This window comes from Salvelinus namaycush, chromosome 30, assembly GCF_016432855.1.
Source record: "Salvelinus namaycush isolate Seneca chromosome 30, SaNama_1.0, whole genome shotgun sequence".
NCBI lineage: Eukaryota > Metazoa > Chordata > Actinopteri > Salmoniformes > Salmonidae > Salvelinus > Salvelinus namaycush.
In genome coordinates, this window is record NC_052336.1 from 20,792,981 (window position 1) to 20,810,449 (window position 17,469).

At 45.0% G+C, this 17,469-nt stretch overlaps 1 protein-coding gene across 8 annotated transcripts in view; it reads right to left on the bottom strand.

Moving 5' to 3' along the window:
- The window catches only part of LOC120025359 (tight junction protein ZO-1-like), an 83,584-nt gene that overhangs the window by 13,519 nt on the left and 52,596 nt on the right, over positions 1 to 17,469 (bottom strand). For all 8 annotated transcript variants that reach the window (XM_038969902.1, XM_038969901.1, XM_038969897.1 and 5 more), the window contains 10 exons: positions 16,422 to 16,606; positions 16,121 to 16,216; positions 14,717 to 14,799; positions 14,235 to 14,445; positions 12,643 to 12,743; positions 12,033 to 12,383; positions 9,872 to 10,180; positions 7,932 to 8,837; positions 7,518 to 7,600; positions 1,079 to 1,297 (listed from right to left, as the gene is read on the bottom strand). In XM_038969902.1, coding sequence (XP_038825830.1) covers positions 1,079 to 1,297; positions 7,518 to 7,600; positions 7,932 to 8,837; positions 9,872 to 10,180; positions 12,033 to 12,383; positions 12,643 to 12,743; positions 14,235 to 14,445; positions 14,717 to 14,799; positions 16,121 to 16,216; positions 16,422 to 16,606 — 2,544 coding nt within the window. The remainder of the gene's footprint in view (positions 1 to 1,078; positions 1,298 to 7,517; positions 7,601 to 7,931; positions 8,838 to 9,871; positions 10,181 to 12,032; positions 12,384 to 12,642; positions 12,744 to 14,234; positions 14,446 to 14,716; positions 14,800 to 16,120; positions 16,217 to 16,421; positions 16,607 to 17,469) is intronic.

Sequence of the window (17,469 nt, forward strand, 5' to 3'; positions counted from 1 at the left end):
GTTTTCAATCTTTCACATGGCTGGGAGAACCTCCTCAGATTAATACAGATGAAGGGAGTTAGATATGAATAGGAAGTGTAGTGTACCGTTTTTTTCTGTATATATGAATTACAAATCAGCCTTTACTAAAATCATGTTTCTAGTCTATTGCATAGGTAGCCTAATGGTTAGAGCGTTGGACTAGTAACCGAAAGGTTGCAAGATCGAATCCCCAAGCCGACAAGGTAAAAATCTGTCATTCTGCCCCTGAAGAAGGCAGTTAACCCACTGTTCCCCAGTAGGCTATCATTGTAAATAAGAATTTGTTCTTTAACTGACTTGTCTAGTTAAATAAAGGTTAAAATGTAAAATAAAAAATGCCTTATTAGTCTCCATCTACAGTGCCTTTGAATACATTTTTAGAAACATGAGTTTGGCCAGAGTCTGTGGCTTCAGGCTCATGTGATGGTGCCTGGAGAGCAGACCAGTAGTGGAGAGGACCCTCTCAGAGCTTGCAGAGCCACTGGTGATGCTAAACACCCCCCTAAACACTCTGGGCAAGGATGCATCGTTTTCTTTTTTCTGTAGGTAAGCCTAAAGGATTGTAGGTAAAATAACCCTATCAAAAGGAAAGCTCCTTGGAAGAGGTAATATGCCAGGCCTATTGGGCAAAAATCAATGATGGCCCATTGTATAGATAATAGAACGAAAATTAATGAAACATTTAAGAGATCCGATTTTGAGTTTATAAATACTTTGCTACAGTGACACACTAAGCTAGCTACCCACCTCGTTCCTCTCTGTTAGCATGTCCACTTAGTAAGTACACCATCATGCTTTATGAAAATATTTAGCATATTATATGACAGTAGCTAAAGCAAGGGGCTACAGCAGCGGACAAGTAGACAAAAAATGCATGCTGGGCCGGGCATGCCCTGAGCTCGTGAAGTGAACGCTACTGGAGCGGGTGAGAAGGCCGATGCTCCAGTCAAAACGCTCCACTCCTCGCTCCGCTCCACTCACATACACCGTCTCCCACCACAGTGATTTGATTTCCTACCACATATCCCAGAGAGAGTGACACGTGGGAGTGAGTTACCTGGGGTAGTTGTATCCGGGATGTGCTTGTGGTTGAGCAGCAGGTTTGGTTGCGATGACAGGTGTTGTCTGAGGAGGGGCCTTGCCTGCGTCTAAGCTTCGCCGGTCAAAGTAGGACAGCTGTTTCCTATAGTACTCCTCATCTTCATCTGGGTTATAGTGGTTAGAGCGCACTATGTCATCATCGGACACCTCCCGGGGCTTCTGAGGCTCAGGGACTCTGAGGAGAGAGATAAAGAAGGGGTGAGCCAATTAAAATAACAAACCACACAAAGAAATTCCTCTAAAATATATTGTGGTGTGTTTGTTCCGATCTCTAAATCACTACAATTTACCATATAACAAATCAGACAGAATTACAATGAAAGCATCAGTGCTTCAATGATAAACATGTGTACGGGACAGCCTCTGCAACATGCGTATAGTATATTACTGCATCAGTCAGTGTGTGCAGAGTTGGAAGGTAGTTTCTCTTAGTGTCCACCGAGGGGCGCTCCAAGACCAAGAGCAGCAAACAGCAGCGCCAGTGAGAGGCAGCGGCATTGTTTAACATCAGTACAATGCTTAACTTGCAAGCCCTACCCAACAGTGCAGTATTCATATAACTAATAATAAAATACAAAAAAAATACACAAGAATACACAAGAAATAAGACAGGGAGCCATATACAGGGTACATGTACAATGTGCAGGGATACTGGAGTATTTGAGGTAGATATGTACATCTAGGCACGGATTAGGAATGGTAGCAGGATAAATAATAATAATAGTAAGCAGTGTGGCAGCAGCATAAGTGGTGGGTGTGTGCGTGTGTATGTTAATGTGAGTGTGCAAGTGTCATGTAAACAGGTGTAATAGTGATCAGTAGAAGGATGAAGGATAAATGGATGCACTCACTCACTCACTCACTCACTCACTCACTCACTCACTCACTCACTCACTCACTCACTCACTCACTCACTCACTCACTCACTCACTCACTCACTCACTCACTCACTCACTCACTCACCCAAATAATATTGTTGACTCATCCTATACTCATATTTGTGGACAAAGTTTAAATTGGAGAAAAAAAGAAAAAAAATGTGATTTTAAAATAATGGGTTCAAGGACATACATCTGCTGTATTAGAAGCTATTATTTGTACCATGATCGTCTTCAATATTTTATTTTATTTACAAAAAGTTAAATTCACTATAATGAGGGATCCTGTTTTCTGCAAACAATGCCTGCAATACTGCGGTCGGCCTTGAATTTCCGTGGCTTCAATGAGAGGGGGCAGTCGTTCTCCCCTGGGGTATGCCCACACTATTCCAACATAGAAAAGCTGCTTTTTAACATAGTTTTCCTTCCAAAAATTGTAATTATCTCACTCATATTGTAATTATTAATTATAGATAATATTATATAAAAATCTTGAAACACTGGACAGTTACTTTAACTTTTTATGGCTGCAGGGGCAGTATTGAGTAGCTCTGTTTAAGGTGCCCATTTCAAACGGCCTCGTACTCAATTCTTGCTCGTACAATATGCATATTATTGTTATTATTGGATAGAAAACACTCTCTAGTTTCTATAGCCGTTTGAATTATGTCTCTGAGTGGAACAGAACTCATTCTACAGCACTTTTCCTGATATGGAGTGAGATTTCAGAAATGTTGGCCTCTGGTCCCAGGTCAGTTTTAAAGTCCCTGTAAATCCTATGAGGATACAAACACTGCCCACGCCTTCCTCTAGATGTCAGTAAGAGGTGACAATTTGAATGGAGTCGATTGCGCAATCAGGGCCTGTATAAAAAGCCAAAGACCGGATGTACCGTTCTTTTCCTGCTGCGCCTGACGCACGATGGACGTTGGACCTGCTCTCTTTCCAAGCTTGGGTTTAGCCAGTAATATTTCGCCGGTCATGTTTTTACTCGTTATAGGTGTTAAAGACATCATAAGGTAGTTAATTTAAACCGTTTTATAGCAATTTATATCCGTTTAGTGCGATTTTGAGGCAATTCTTAGTGATGCACTTTGAAGCTTTGGGCACGTTTCCAGTACCGGTCGAACGTTAGTGGGCATTTCGACGGACAAGAGGACATCTTTCGACCAAAAGAAGATTAGACCCAAGAAAGGATACATTGCCCAAGATTCTGATGGAAGATCACCTCATAGTAAGAAATATTTAAGATGATAAATCGTTGTTCTGTCGAAAAATTTTAAACGCATATTCCGCCATTTTCTTTGGTATAGCTTCGCTTGGCGAACCCTGTATTGCACAGTAAGGATAATTTTAGAAATGTAATTCAGCGATTGCATTAAGAACTAATTTGTCTTTCGATAGCTGTCCAACTTATATTTTTTTAGTCAAGTTTATGAATAGTTAATCATGAGACAAGATCACTGTCAAATATGGCGCCCGACATTTTCAGGCTAGTTTTGCTAGTTTTGTCATTGTATAACCACGGTTTTTTGTGGCTAAATATGCACATTTTCGAACAAACTCTATATGTATGTTGTAATATGATGTTACAGGAGTGTCATCGGAAGAATTCTGAGAAGGTTAGTGAAAAAATTAATATATTTTGGCGATGATTACGTTATCGCTCTCTTTGGCTAGAATCAATGCTCTGGTAACGTTTGCACATGTGGTATGCTAATATAACGATTTATTGTGTTTTCGCTGTAAAACACTTAGAACATCTGAAATATTGTCTGAATTCACAAGATCTGTGTCTTTCCATTGCTGTGAGCTGTGTATTTTTAAGAAATGTTTTATGATTAGTAATTAGGTAATACACGTTGCTCAGTGTATTTATTCTAGTCGAGTTGTGATGGTGGGTGCAATTGTAAACTATGATTTATACCTGAAATATGCACATTTTTCTAACAAAACCTATCCTATACAATAAATATGTTATCAGACTGTCATCTGATGAGGTTTTTTCTTGGTTAGTGGCTATCAATATCTTTATTTGGCCGAATTGGTGATAGCTACTGGTGGAGAGAAAAAATGGTGGACAAAGAAAAATGGTGTCTTTTGCTAACGTGGTTAGCTAATAGATTTACATATTTTGTCTTCCCTGTAAAACATTTTAAAAATCTGAAATGGTGGCTTTATTCACAAGATCTGTATCTTTCATTTGGTGTCTTGGACTTGTGATTTAATGATATTTAGATGCTACTATTTAATTGTGACGCTATGCTAGCGATGCTAATCAGTGTGGGGGGGGTGGGGGATGTTGTCATAGGTGTACCGACCTCGGGCTTGCAGCCATAAGAGGTTTAAGCTTTAAAATGGCAAGGTTCTCTCTGCCGCATTGCAAAATTGGTTGAATTGCAGGATATTAGCTTTATAGTCACAACAAAACATTTCTCTACTCCATGACAAAATGTGTAGAATTGCAGGACATTTGCTTGAAAACTGAAATTTTTTCTCTCCAATGCCAAGTGGCGAGTCCTTAAAATGTTCCTTCCCACGGCCCAAGATTTGGCTAGTCCGGCCATGGACACAAAGTCATGGTAAAACTCCATATATGCTATTTTTATTTAACTCAAGTTGTGTTCTGATTATGAGGAGGTCCCTGATGAATTTGCTATCACAAACGGGGTACCCGGCCCCAAAATCTTTGAGAACCCATGGTTTAGGATTCTGTTGGTCTGAGCCTTGATGCAACTGTACCACCTGCCGGACGGGAGTATGGAGAACAGTTCTCAGACACACCCTGGAATGTACGTCCTGAATGGCTGGGAGCTCACCCCCAGTGATGCGTTGGGACGTCCTCATCTCCCTATGTAGGGCTTTCAGGTCGAGGGCGGTGCAGTTGCCATACCAGACGGTGATACAACCAGTCAGAATGCTCTTGATGGTGCAGCTGTAAAAGTTCCTAAGGATCTGAGGGGCCATGCCAAATCGTTTCAGCCTCCTGAGGGATAAGAGGCACTGCCGTGCCTTCTTCACAATTGTGCTGGTGTGAGAGGCCCATGTTAAGTCCTCAGTGATGTGGACACAGAGGAACTTGAAGCTCTTGACCCTGCACTGCGGCCCCGTCGATGTGGATGATGGTGTGCACCCGCCCCTGTTTCCTGTAGTCCAAGATCAGCTTGTTGGTCTTGCTGACGTTGAGGGAGAGGTTGTTGTCCTGGCACCACACTGCGAGGTCTCTGACCTCCTCCCGTCTCATCATCATTTGTGATCAGGCCTACCATCACGTGTCATCAGCAAACTTGATGGAGTTGAAGTCGTGTGTGGCCGCAGTCGTGGGTGAACTGGGAGTAGAGGGGGCTAACCACACACCCGTGGGGGCCCCGTTGTTGTAGGGTCAGCGTGACAGAGGTGTTGTTGCCTACTCTTACCACCTGGGGTCGACCATCAGGAAGACCAGGATCCAGTTACAGAGGAAGGTGTTCCATCCCAGGGTCCCGAGCTTGGTGACCAACTTTGTGGGCACTATGGTGTTGAACGCTGAGCTATAGTCAATGAACAGCATTCTCACATAGGTGTTCCTTTTGTCCAGGTGGGAAAGGGCAGTGTGGCGTGCAATTGATATTGCGTCATCTATGGATCTGTTGGGGTGGTGTGCAAATTGGAGTGGGTCCAGGCTATCTGGGATGATGGAGTTCATGTGTGCCATGACCAACCTTTCAAAGCACTTCATTACTTAATTTACTCAAGCGCCTCTCCTGGATCTCTCCTGGCTCAAGGATCACAGGGGTCATGTTAGCATGATGTGAGTGCTACAGGACGGTAGTTAATGTGGCAGGATGCCTTAGAGTTTTGATGAACAGGAATGATGGTAGTCAGCTTGAAACGTGGGGATTACAGACTGGGACAAGGAGAGGTTGAAAATGTCTGAAGACGCCTGCCAGCTTTTCTGCACATGCCCCGAGGACACACCCTGGAATACCGTCTGGCCCTGCGGCCTTACGAGTGTTGACCTACTTAAAAACCTTACTCATGTCAGCCTCAGAGAGAGATCACCCAGTCCTCTGGCTCAACGGGGGCCCTCATGCTGGGCTCTGTGTTGTTTTTGTCGAGGCATGCATAAAAGGCATTGAGATTGTCTGGTAGAGAGACATCGTTAGGCAGATCACGGCTAGGGCTTCCTTTGTAGTCCAAAATGTACTGTAACCGATATAATAGGATTCCACCTTGTTCAGATCTTACCCTTTTGCTTGTTCGATAGCTCTGCAGAGGTCGTAGCGGGACTTCTTCTACGCATTCGTGTCCTCAGCCATAGCCCTGTGAGCAGTAGCTTTGTCTTTTAGCTTAGCACGCACCTCAGTGTTATTTCAGGGCTTTAGTTTGGGGAAGCAGCAAACCTTCACTGTGGGGACGATGTCAGCGATGCATTTCCTGATTAACATATTCCAGTCAGCGCTAGCAAAGCAGTCCTGTAGAATAGCTTCTGCTCCGGTAGACCATTTTCTATGGAGCACATCATGGGTCTTCCTTCCTGTTTGAGCTTTTGTTTGTAAACAGGAAGCAGGAGTGGCGCGGAATTAAAATCACCGGAAACAAGAAAAGCAGCATCTGGGTGCATGGTTTCCTGCTTCTTTATAGCCTCGTACAGTTCATCAAGTGCCAGCTTGTTGTTGTTGTCCTGATGTGGAATATATACACCAGTCACAATAACAGATGAAAAGTCTCTCGGGAGGTAAAAAGGTCAGCATTTGACCATCAGGTATTTCAAGACGTGAACAATAGGACGAAACTCCCTTCCACTGCGCTAGAGTCTGCACAACATTTGCTGCTGATGAAGAGACTTACCCCTCCCACTCTGGATTTCCCTGAATCCGATATCCTGTCCGCTCGGTGAATGGAGAATCCATCAAGTATCTTGTCTGAAAGCCATGTTCCAGAAAAACAGAGGATATTGCAGTTACGAGAGTCCCGCTGATCACAAATCTGCGATCAGAGGTCATCCATCTTATTATCAAGTGGCCAATAGAATGAAGGGAACTGGTGGCTGGTTTTCCTTCGGCTCGCCAGGACGGCCACTCTCCTGCCTCCTTTTCTCCGGCGTTTCCTCTTGGGTAGCCCGAAGATTTGGTTGGAAGTACACAAAGAGCCCAGGGCAGATGAGCCAAACAAGTAGTTGAACCCAGAATTGAGTTAAGTAACAGCCGGTCTGATGTTCAAAAGTATTTGTTGATCATATGTAATGATAGCGGAGACATTTAGTGCAAACAACGTAGATAAACGGCTAAATAATAGCTAAGTTGGGTCAGAGCACCCAACACGGCAGCCATACAATACAGTACACCGTCATATTCATATCATATCTTCAAAAGTCATTTACCTTTCTAAGCCCTATGATCCACTTCAGAGTGGATCACCTGACAGCCCTAACAGACACATCTGGCCCTCAGAGATAAAGCAGCAGCTGTTCTGTGGTGTGATGTAGTGTGTGTGTGGTGGGGGGGCTCAGTGCTGTACTCCATTATGACCCATTACCTGAACGACTTCTCCTGGTCCAGATTGCTGAGCGAGTTGGCTTTAGGAATGCACGTGCCTGGTTTGGTGGGCAGATCCGCTGACTGTGGGAGCAAGATAGAACTGCAAATAAAATTCCTGGAAAAGTAAACCTTTACGGACATCACAAGGACCAATGAAATATAATTAGTAGAGGTCAGGGTCAGGTAACCCTGTGAGCATTACCAGTGCTTAACTTGGACTGAAATAGGTTCTGGTACTCATTTTATGTGCCGGTACTGTTTGCATTTAGGTGCAGGAGCTCCCCAATACTTTTGAGCTAATATTCTATAAGAGGAACAGGAGCTCAGGCAGTAGAGCATTTGAGCTCGTGCCCAAGTCAAGCACTGAGCATTACATACGTGCACAAGAGTGAGGTGTTTTCCAGATGCTTACCCTGAGCCCGACGGTGTCTCCTGCCTCCTTGGCTCGGTCCACAGACACAGAGCGCTTGTTCTCAAACATCTTGACCCTGGACAGCACCGACTGGGCCCTTATGGCCGGGTCGTCCTCCAGCTCCACTCTGGGGGGAGGGGGAAGGGGATTGGGGGCTGTAGTGATCACCGTGTCCCCAGGTGAGGGACGGAGAGCCTCTGGTTGTGGTTTGGGTGCGGGCACGGGGGCGTCAAAGTTCATGATGGGTTCATACTGTTGGGGCGGGGGCTTGTAGCCTCGATGCTGAGGTGGTGCCTGGTTGTAGGCAGGCTCAGGTCCTGGCCGCTGGGCAGGCTCCCCCTGGTAGTATTGTTTAGGGGGCTCTGGAGAGCGTGTTGCAGGGGGATACGGGTGAGGCTCCTGGTCGTAACGTAGAGGAGCGTAGCCCCCTGGGACGGATGGAGGAGGCTCATCGTAGCGGATGGGTCCTGGTCCTGCTGGCTTGCCGTAGCGAGGTCGTCCGTTGTAGCCCAGCGGGGTCTCATCATAGCGCGGCTGAGGGGGGCTGTAGTCTTGCTCGGGTCCGTCTTCGTAGGACAGCCGGGGGTCGTAGCCAGGCCCAGGGGGGTGCTGCTGCTGGTGGGGTGGTGGGCCAGAGGTCTGCTGGTTGTAGGGAGGCCACTGGTCATCGTAGTGAGGCACGTTTTTCTCGTGGTGCAGTTGAGAGTCGAAGTTACGATACTTTGGTTCCAGGTAGCCACCCCCGTCGTAGCGGTTGGGAGGGTGATCGTAATCTCTGTACGGGTGTTGGTCCTGATACGGAGGCTGGGACTCGTAGGTCATGGGCGGCCCCATCGCCGGAGATGGCTTTACACCACCATGGTTCACTCTGACTGGCTCCTCCAGGTAGGGATCCTTCTTGTACATCTGAGGAAATAAACAATGGAAGGAACATATTGTGAGTAATTGGACAAGAGCAACCAGTAGCACACATCCAATAAATAAATGTTCTTATAAATATAAGAATCAAGTAACAGAAGGCAACGTAGAATATTAAAACAGAAGATTAATAATGGCTGAAGGAGGAAGCAGAGAGAGGAAGCAGGGAGACCTGAAATAGAGACACTCAGAGGTAGGGGTTAAAGGTCAGGTCAAACAGAATGCAGGTCTGAATGTCAGATCAGAGCAGCCAATACACACAGGAGATCTCAATATATATGCAACATACCACTTTAGTTTAAACAGCAACCCAAAAACAAAACTAACAAAGTAGATACAAAACAAAATAAAAACTTGATCTTGATAACATTAGAAGCCAAATGAAATTACTGCATGTCCCCCACACAATGTAAACCCTATTAAAAACCATGGCATTTGAAAAGTAGCCATTGAACAAACAAGTCATTATTTACATTAACTTCATGGGATGTTTAAAATCCATAAAATGTATACTCCACAGTTGGAGCGGAATGGCTACATTTCAAATTCAGGGAATAAAATGTCTAATAAAATATCCAAAATACTGATTGATAACTTGAAGAGAATGTCACCAAATAAATCGAAATAATTAAAATGGCCCATTCAGTCTGCATCAACCAGTACACCACTATCATCAGTCCTACTGCTATGTTTAAACAGAAGAGAAACCAACTGAAACATGTTGTAGCCATGCAAAGAGGGTAAGCAACAGTGAGAGCCTCAGGTTCTTCGCTGCTCTTCTCTATATAGGTACCACACCAATGCAGCAATCAGTCTATATTCTCCTCCAAGAAGCCCACTGTTGTTTACGAGTGCTCAGACATACACAGTCTCTCTCTCTCTCAGAAGCACACAGTGGACAGCGGGCAGGCATGCAAGAGTGAAAGGAAAGCGTGGCGGGCGGTACACAGGCAGGCAGCGACAGGCCACAGCAGACCGACAGCGGGGTCGGACGGGCCAGGCCATGTCCAGATGATGGGTACCTGTGGTTCTGAACTGGGCGGTCCGGATTGTAGGGGTTCGGGTTCGAGCGTTGGGGCCGGGGCCAGGGGCTGAGCTAGATCAGGGGTGGGCATCCTAAGCCTGTCAGCCTCGGGGCCGGGGCCTGGCTTGGGTTTGCTCTGGGGAGCAGCGATAGGGCCAAGGCTTAAACCATGGCTCAAACCCGCTACACCATTTACAGTGTTGTTGACAGCAGTGGGCGCTGCCTCTGTCTCAGCCAGTAACACAGGCTGCTCAGGCTGCTGGGGGAGGATAGGCATGGTGGCCGGAACAGCCTCTGCTTTCTCATTCTGTGAAGTGGTTCAGAAACGTTTAATACACGGTGCTACTGCACGAGGGAGATACACCCTCACTAATGTTAACGTTACAGCGTAACACAGCCTGCTCTGTACCTCCTCCACCGACACACTCAGTAACTCACCATCCTCGGACCAAATTCAACTGATGGCTTTAGATGATCAATCTGCCACGTAAGAATTCGTAACAGGACAAAGTTTCTGTTGTTAATGTAGTCTGATTGGACTTTAATTCTAGATTACAGTACAATGTTTCCTTTTTCTTTTTTTCTCTTTTACACATCAGAAGACAAACTTTTCGTGGATATCATAACGGCCGAATTGACCCAGATAAATACATTTACAGCAATACGTGGTTAACACTGACATTTCCAACATGCACATAATACTTTCTGGTATCACGGTATCAGTCCAAATCACAAGTGAAACTAGGAAGAGCACATAGGTGGGTACCGATACAGACACTTGACAGACAGAAAACTTCTTCTCCTCAGTGAGAACATAGACATCAACAAAAACAGTCACACTTAACACAGGTCGTGAATACTGATTATAACAGTCACACTAACGCAGGTCGTGAATACTGATTATAACAGTCACACTAACGCAGGTCGTGAATACTGATTATAACAGTCACACTAACACAGGTCGTGAATACTGATTATAACAGTCACACTAACGCAGGTCGTGAATACTGATTATAACAGTCACACTAACACAGGTCGTGAATACTGATTATAACAGTCACACTAACGCAGGTCGTGAATACTGATTATAACAGTCACACTAACGCAGGTCGTGAATACTGATTATAACAGTCACACTAACTAACGCAGGTCGTGAATACTGATTATAACAGTCACACTAACGCAGGTCGTGAATACTGATTATAACAGTCACACTAACGCAGGTCGTGAATACTGATTATAACAGTCACACTAACACAGGTCGTGAATACTGATTATAACAGTCACACTAACGCAGGTCGTGAATACTGATTATAACAGTCACACTAACGCAGGTCGTGAATACTGATTATAACAGTCACACTAACACAGGTCGTGAATACTGATTACAACAGTCACACTAACGCAGGTCGTGAATACTGATTATAACAGTCACACTAACGCAGGTCGTGAATACTGATTATAACAGTCACACTAACGCAGGTCGTGAATACTGATTATAACAGTCACACTAACTAACGCAGGTCGTGAATACTGATTATAACAGTCACACTAACGCAGGTCGTGAATACTGATTATAACAGTCACACTAACACAGGTCGTGAATACTGATTATAACAGTCACACTAACGCAGGTCGTGAATACTGATTATAACAGTCACACTAACGCAGGTCGTGAATACTGATTATAACAGTCACACTAACACAGGTCGTGAATACTGATTATAACAGTCACACTAACGCAGGTCGTGAATACTGATTATAACAGTCACACTAACACAGGTCGTGAATACTGATTATAACAGTCACACTAACACAGGTTGTGAATACTGATTATAACAGTCACACTAACGCAGGTCGTGAATACTGATTATAACAGTCACACTAACGCAGGTCGTGAATACTGATTATAACAGTCAAGCTTATTCTTGCTTTTTTATCTTTTTTTCTTCAAAAATAAAAAAAACACAAACAACGATAGTGAATAAATACTTAAGTGGATACAAATTTTCTTTCCATCTTTTTTGTTTTTCTTTGTTTTGTGTTAGTAGATAATACTGTTTTAAAACACTGCTTCAATAGCGGCGCCAGAACACTCTCCTCACGCACACCACGGATTCGAGACAACAGGGCAGATGCACGGCTCTCATAAACGGTACCTGCTGGGCCACTGGTGCCTTGAACCCGGCTGGGTCGATCCGGTTCAGGGGGTCGGGCTGCACTGTGTGCTGGTACCCGCCGTACCTCAGGGGCTCCTGGATGACTGGCGGGTCCTCTCGGACGGGCTCCGAGGAGCGGGTGATGGCGGGCTCAGTGGGCAGGCCCACCTCGTCGTTCAGCGTCTCGTCTAGTTCCTGGTCGGTGTAGGCCCCGCCCTCTGTGTCCGTGTCCTCGTAGTCGGAGGTGTGGCGGCTGTCCGTGCTGTACATGGAGTACTCACTGCCCGGAGCCGACAGGTACGACAGACGGTCATCATGCAGATCCATGTCATCATCTGGAGCACCGTCCGCCTGGGGAGACACGACAGGAGGCCAGCAGGGGAGAGAGGGAGGGAGGGGGACAGGGGGAAGGGAGATAAAGAAAGAGCAGAAGCAGCAACATTACAGTGAGGAGAGACAGAGAAATTAATGGCAAAGAAAAACGTATTAATGCACAAAATACATTGTATATTAAAATTGTCTGACATTAATTTTGAATACAACATTTTCATTCAAATGAAATGTGTTGTTAAGTGTTTGATGATATTAGTCTCGGCGCTGAGTATCCTACCTTTCCCTCTGAAACCCACACCAGCTGGTTCTGCTGCTGTTGAATGGTCTCCTTCAGGGCACCGTACCACCCGTCATTCATATTATTCATGTTAATGGTGGCTTGGGAAGGATAGAGAGAAGAAGCAGAGACAAAGCACCACTCAAATGAATACAGAGAACCGATAACACAATTCTCATAATCACTGTGAAAATCTGTTCTCACAACCTCATGAATAACCATCACGATTAACACATCAGAGCCCGGTTTCCCGATAGCAATAGAACGTTGAAAACACCACGCAGAGAGAATGGTCACGTATCGTGCCGTTGGAGCATGTGTCGATACTGATAGGATCAAAAGAAAGGAAGTGCTGATCTAGGATCAGCTTCCTCCATTAAAATCTCACCATTCTAATTATGTCAAAAATACTGACGACGGATTAGCTCCGAGACTAGAGAGATATTTGTTTGGTATATTTGTTTGGTATACTCAGTGTATATGAGACAAATTACAGACAGTACCCTACAAGTAGCAAAACAGAACTCAATTGATTGAACATGAAATGTATTTCAATATGATTGAAATAGGCCTATAGCCTACTGTTAATATTTGAATGCAGTCATCTTGATTTTCATTGGAATCATCTTTTTATACGTCACTTGTTTGTATCAATTGCAAAGACATTGGCAACTTTTGTATTTGTAGTCAACTTTGTTCTTAAGTTATCTGTGGTCACAGAGAGACGGATAAAGCATGTGATTCTATGTTTATCGAAGATCTTCTGTGTATAAAGTGACGTGGGAGGGCAAAAAAAAGCAACGCACTTAGCTGTTCTACGAGTGGTCTGTGGCAGGCGTTAGATTACGAGTGTTTTCAAGTGCAACGTTAATGATGGTTTGGGGGAAACAGCTTGGGCGATTTAACGATGCTCCTACGAAGGTTCTAACGATGAACTTAACCTTAAGATGCTTTGGGAAAACCGGGCCCTGAACTAGTAAGTAATTGATATGTCTAACTATCATTGATTCAGATATTGATGATTTATTATTACTATACATGAGGGAAAAAGCTTATTTCTAGTATGACTGCTTGTATCATCCCAAAGTTGTTGCGGTGTGTAAGCATTATATTACCACTGTTGTAACTATGAGCTGTCATGAGTTCAACAACACTCAATGTCTATAGCGCTGCCTGGCAGGTGTCAATCTGTTTGACCTTACACAAATACCACAGGTGACACTTCTCTGTTGTTCTCTCTCTCTAGGCTTGTTCTAAAAATACCAGGCAGTGCTTCATCTACAGACCCATGTGGAATAAGGGAGTAACTCAACATGGATGGGAAAGGAGAGGCTGTCTGTGCTCTCTGCTCTCCTGGGGTCTCCCAGAGGTGCTTTAGGACCATGCGGACGCCTTAGAGCGGTCGGGTAGGCTGTTTGGAGTGTTAATCCGACTGGATTAAAACCAAAGTTGCGCCCCTGGTCCACACTACAGTACAGCACACAGCCCTAGCCTCTCTCACTCCTGACAACTCCATCTCCCTCTGAGATACATTTTTCCCCCTACCTTCCACTCACCATTTCTCTCTTCCCCTCCCTCCCATAGAAACTCACTGGTGAAGAGGTGGTGGTTGTTCTTCCTCAGTTTGAGGGCTCTCTCATAGAGTTTCCTGGCTGACTTCCTGGACTCGGGGCACAGCCTGGTTCTCATGGTCTTGACGCCCTGCTTGCTGTCCGGGTTGAGGAACACCACGATGGGGTACCACTGGGCGTAGTTCAGACGGTCCACAGCGTTAGGGGTGATGTCCAGCACAGCATGCCGGTCCTAAGGACACCCCCCATAAATAAATAATTCATATTTGATCTAAATACTAACACTAAAAGGTTTGCTCAGACTGCTGTTTTAGACTATATTGTTCATATATTGTTCAAATAAAAACATTCATAATTCCATGAACACCAGAGAGCAGTAGTGAGCCATGGATGAGTCTACCTATGGATGTGTGTGTACTATATGCGCTTTAAGAGGGGATCTGTCTGTGAGTGCATGCGTGTGTGTGTGCATGCGTATCCGTGTAGTAAGTAGTCTCACTCACCCGGTCAATGATCTGTTTAATGGTGTGGAGGCGAATGATCCCGGAGCTGCGCTGGTCTTTTCCTGCGTCTTTGGGCTCACTCTCTGCAGAGGGGGAGAAGGGACAATGTTACCGTGTCATATTACTGCAGAGCTCACTATACATCTTGGCTCATTACCTTCACCCTAATGCATGCAATATGCCTTAAGCACATTTCAAAACATAAAATATAGGTAGTGTCATTATGAATGTGCACGTGCAACTACAGACATCACAGTATAGTATAATCCGCAATGCAGGAAATGTGTTACATGTGTGAAAAGCATTGAAGTGGGATAATGCACATTCAAGAAGATAGGGAATCATTTCAAATAGATTCATGATTCAAATTTAAAAATGGATATAAAAGTCAGGGGAGTTAAGCAGGGATGTTCTAAAAAGGTTAATTATTTAAACATGGCTAGCCTGGCCTTATCTGTCACCATAAGGTAATGACCCTTTGAGAGGCCAGGGTGCAGTTTCACTACTCAGATCTCAACACTATTATCACAGGATCTGGCGCAGAAATGGCCTCTTATCTTTCACCACTCAACCCTACAAAAGCAGCATTCTAGATTGCAGAGTGCTAACATCACTAGCCCTTACAATTTCAGTCATAAACACACCAATGTCATAAGGCATTGTCTCCAATCAAATGTAAAAGTTGAAATTTTAAGTACAGATTATGGTGTAATCCACACACAGACATTAGGAGCTTGGGAATTAATAATGAAGACTAGTACGGTTATGTATGCAGCTTATTATCTATAGGATATTGACTGTGCCATGGGTACATGCGCTATAACTAGCTATATTCAGTCATTCCACAACCTCCCTACAGGCTGAATCAGGCCATACATTACCAACTACAGAAAACACATCTACGGTACAGAGGGTAGGCTACCACCTAACTAACTAGCATGAATTAGCACTGATACAAACAAGTTGATGCACTTCATGACATACTTTCCACTCCTTCATGTTGCTGTGTTTCTGAAAAGAAAATACAAGGTTTACAGAGATATAGGTTACGCAAAATACTTCCAGGGCTGGAATCACTTTATATGTGGATTTTGGAGTAGTGCACTTAGGAAAATTGAAATTCAATAATGTCGGGGGTGTTAGAATGAACACTACATGCTAAAGATGCTAGCTATTCCCTCAAATGGACCTGGAGTAGGCAGATGACGGCGCCCTCTAGTCTCTAACACAGAGCTGCTCTAAGTACTGTGTTACTCCAGCTGTGTGTGTGTGTGTGTGTGTGTGTGTGTGTGTGTGTGTGTGTGTGTGTGTGTGTGTGTGTGTGTGTGTGTGTGTGTGTGTGTGTGTGACACGGCTGAGACAGACAGTGAGATGGCTACTAATGGCTAGCTAAAGGCTACTCACTGGCAAGCTCAAACAAGTCAGGCTCCTCTCTGGCCAGCTTCTCTCTTGCCACGTCTGCGATGGACCCAAATATCACCACAGGCCTCAGGAACCCAGCTGGATAACAGAAGATACAAAACACCATATTTGACAGTATCAACACCTCTCAAGGCCGAATTTGTAGGCAAACACATGGCTGCATTCCAATTTCCACACTAGCATACCTTTTAGAATGAAGCAATGTACTGGGAAAGCATTCTCAGTGGTAAGCTAGTTTAGGTATTGTGACGTATTCATGGACCCTGCTCTGGAGATCACCTACCCTCTCTCAGCACCACCCTCTCATAGGCAGGGAACTTGGTCTGGACCGGCTGGGCAGACAGGTCCTCTCTGCTCTTCCTCAGGTTCCTCTTGGAGGTCCGCAGACCACGGAACCTCCAGAAGTCAGCCCTGTCGCCCCCTGGCGTTTTGGGGAGGGTGTACTGCACACTGGACAACTGCTCTGCCCTGTGGGAGGGGGAATAGAGTGGTGTCAGGCAACAGGAAATGGATTCAATGATTGGATTTCAATGGAAACTGCCAACATGGCCTCAGTTTATTTTTAATTCGTGCAGTTCGTGCAATGTCTCATTTACAGCCCTGTTATTCTATACAACTTACCTCTATTCTTATTTATTTATTTTCTCCCCAATTTCGTGGTATCCAATAGCTAGTTACAGTCTTGTCCCATCGCTGCAACTCCCGTACGGACTCGGGAGAGGCGAAGGTCGAGAGTCATGCGTCCTCCGAAACACGACCCCCGCCAAGCAGCACTGCTTCTTGACACACTGCCCACTTAACCCGGAAGTCAGCCGCACCAATGTGTCGGAGGAAACACCGTACACCTGGCGACCGTGTCAGCGTGCACTGCACCCGGCCCGCCACAGGTGTCGCTAGAACGCGATGGGACAAGTACATGGACTCAAACCAGGATCTCTAGCAGCACAGCTAGTACTGCGATGCAGTGCCTTAGACCACTGCACCACTCGGGAGGCCACCTCTATTCTAGTCTGAAATACTTCTATACCTTAATATAACCTAGAATTCAGTAAACATTTGACTGAAGAGGATACAGGCATGGCCAGGGACACAACGTGGCTGAGTAGCCACGGTGCACCGCGTATAATGGTTACGTTGGTGTATGCATGTGACAAATATTGGTGTCACTCTGGTATGTTGGGAGCACTGTGAGGTTCCCCTGTCTGCCCCATGGTGTGGAATCTCTCTCTCTCTAAACATAGCCAGGGGCTGTAGGTCAGGCCAGACCTAGACTCCAACAGGGACTCTGTCAGTCTGCTGTTTCATTACGAATAGATAGTCTCCTACCCTCA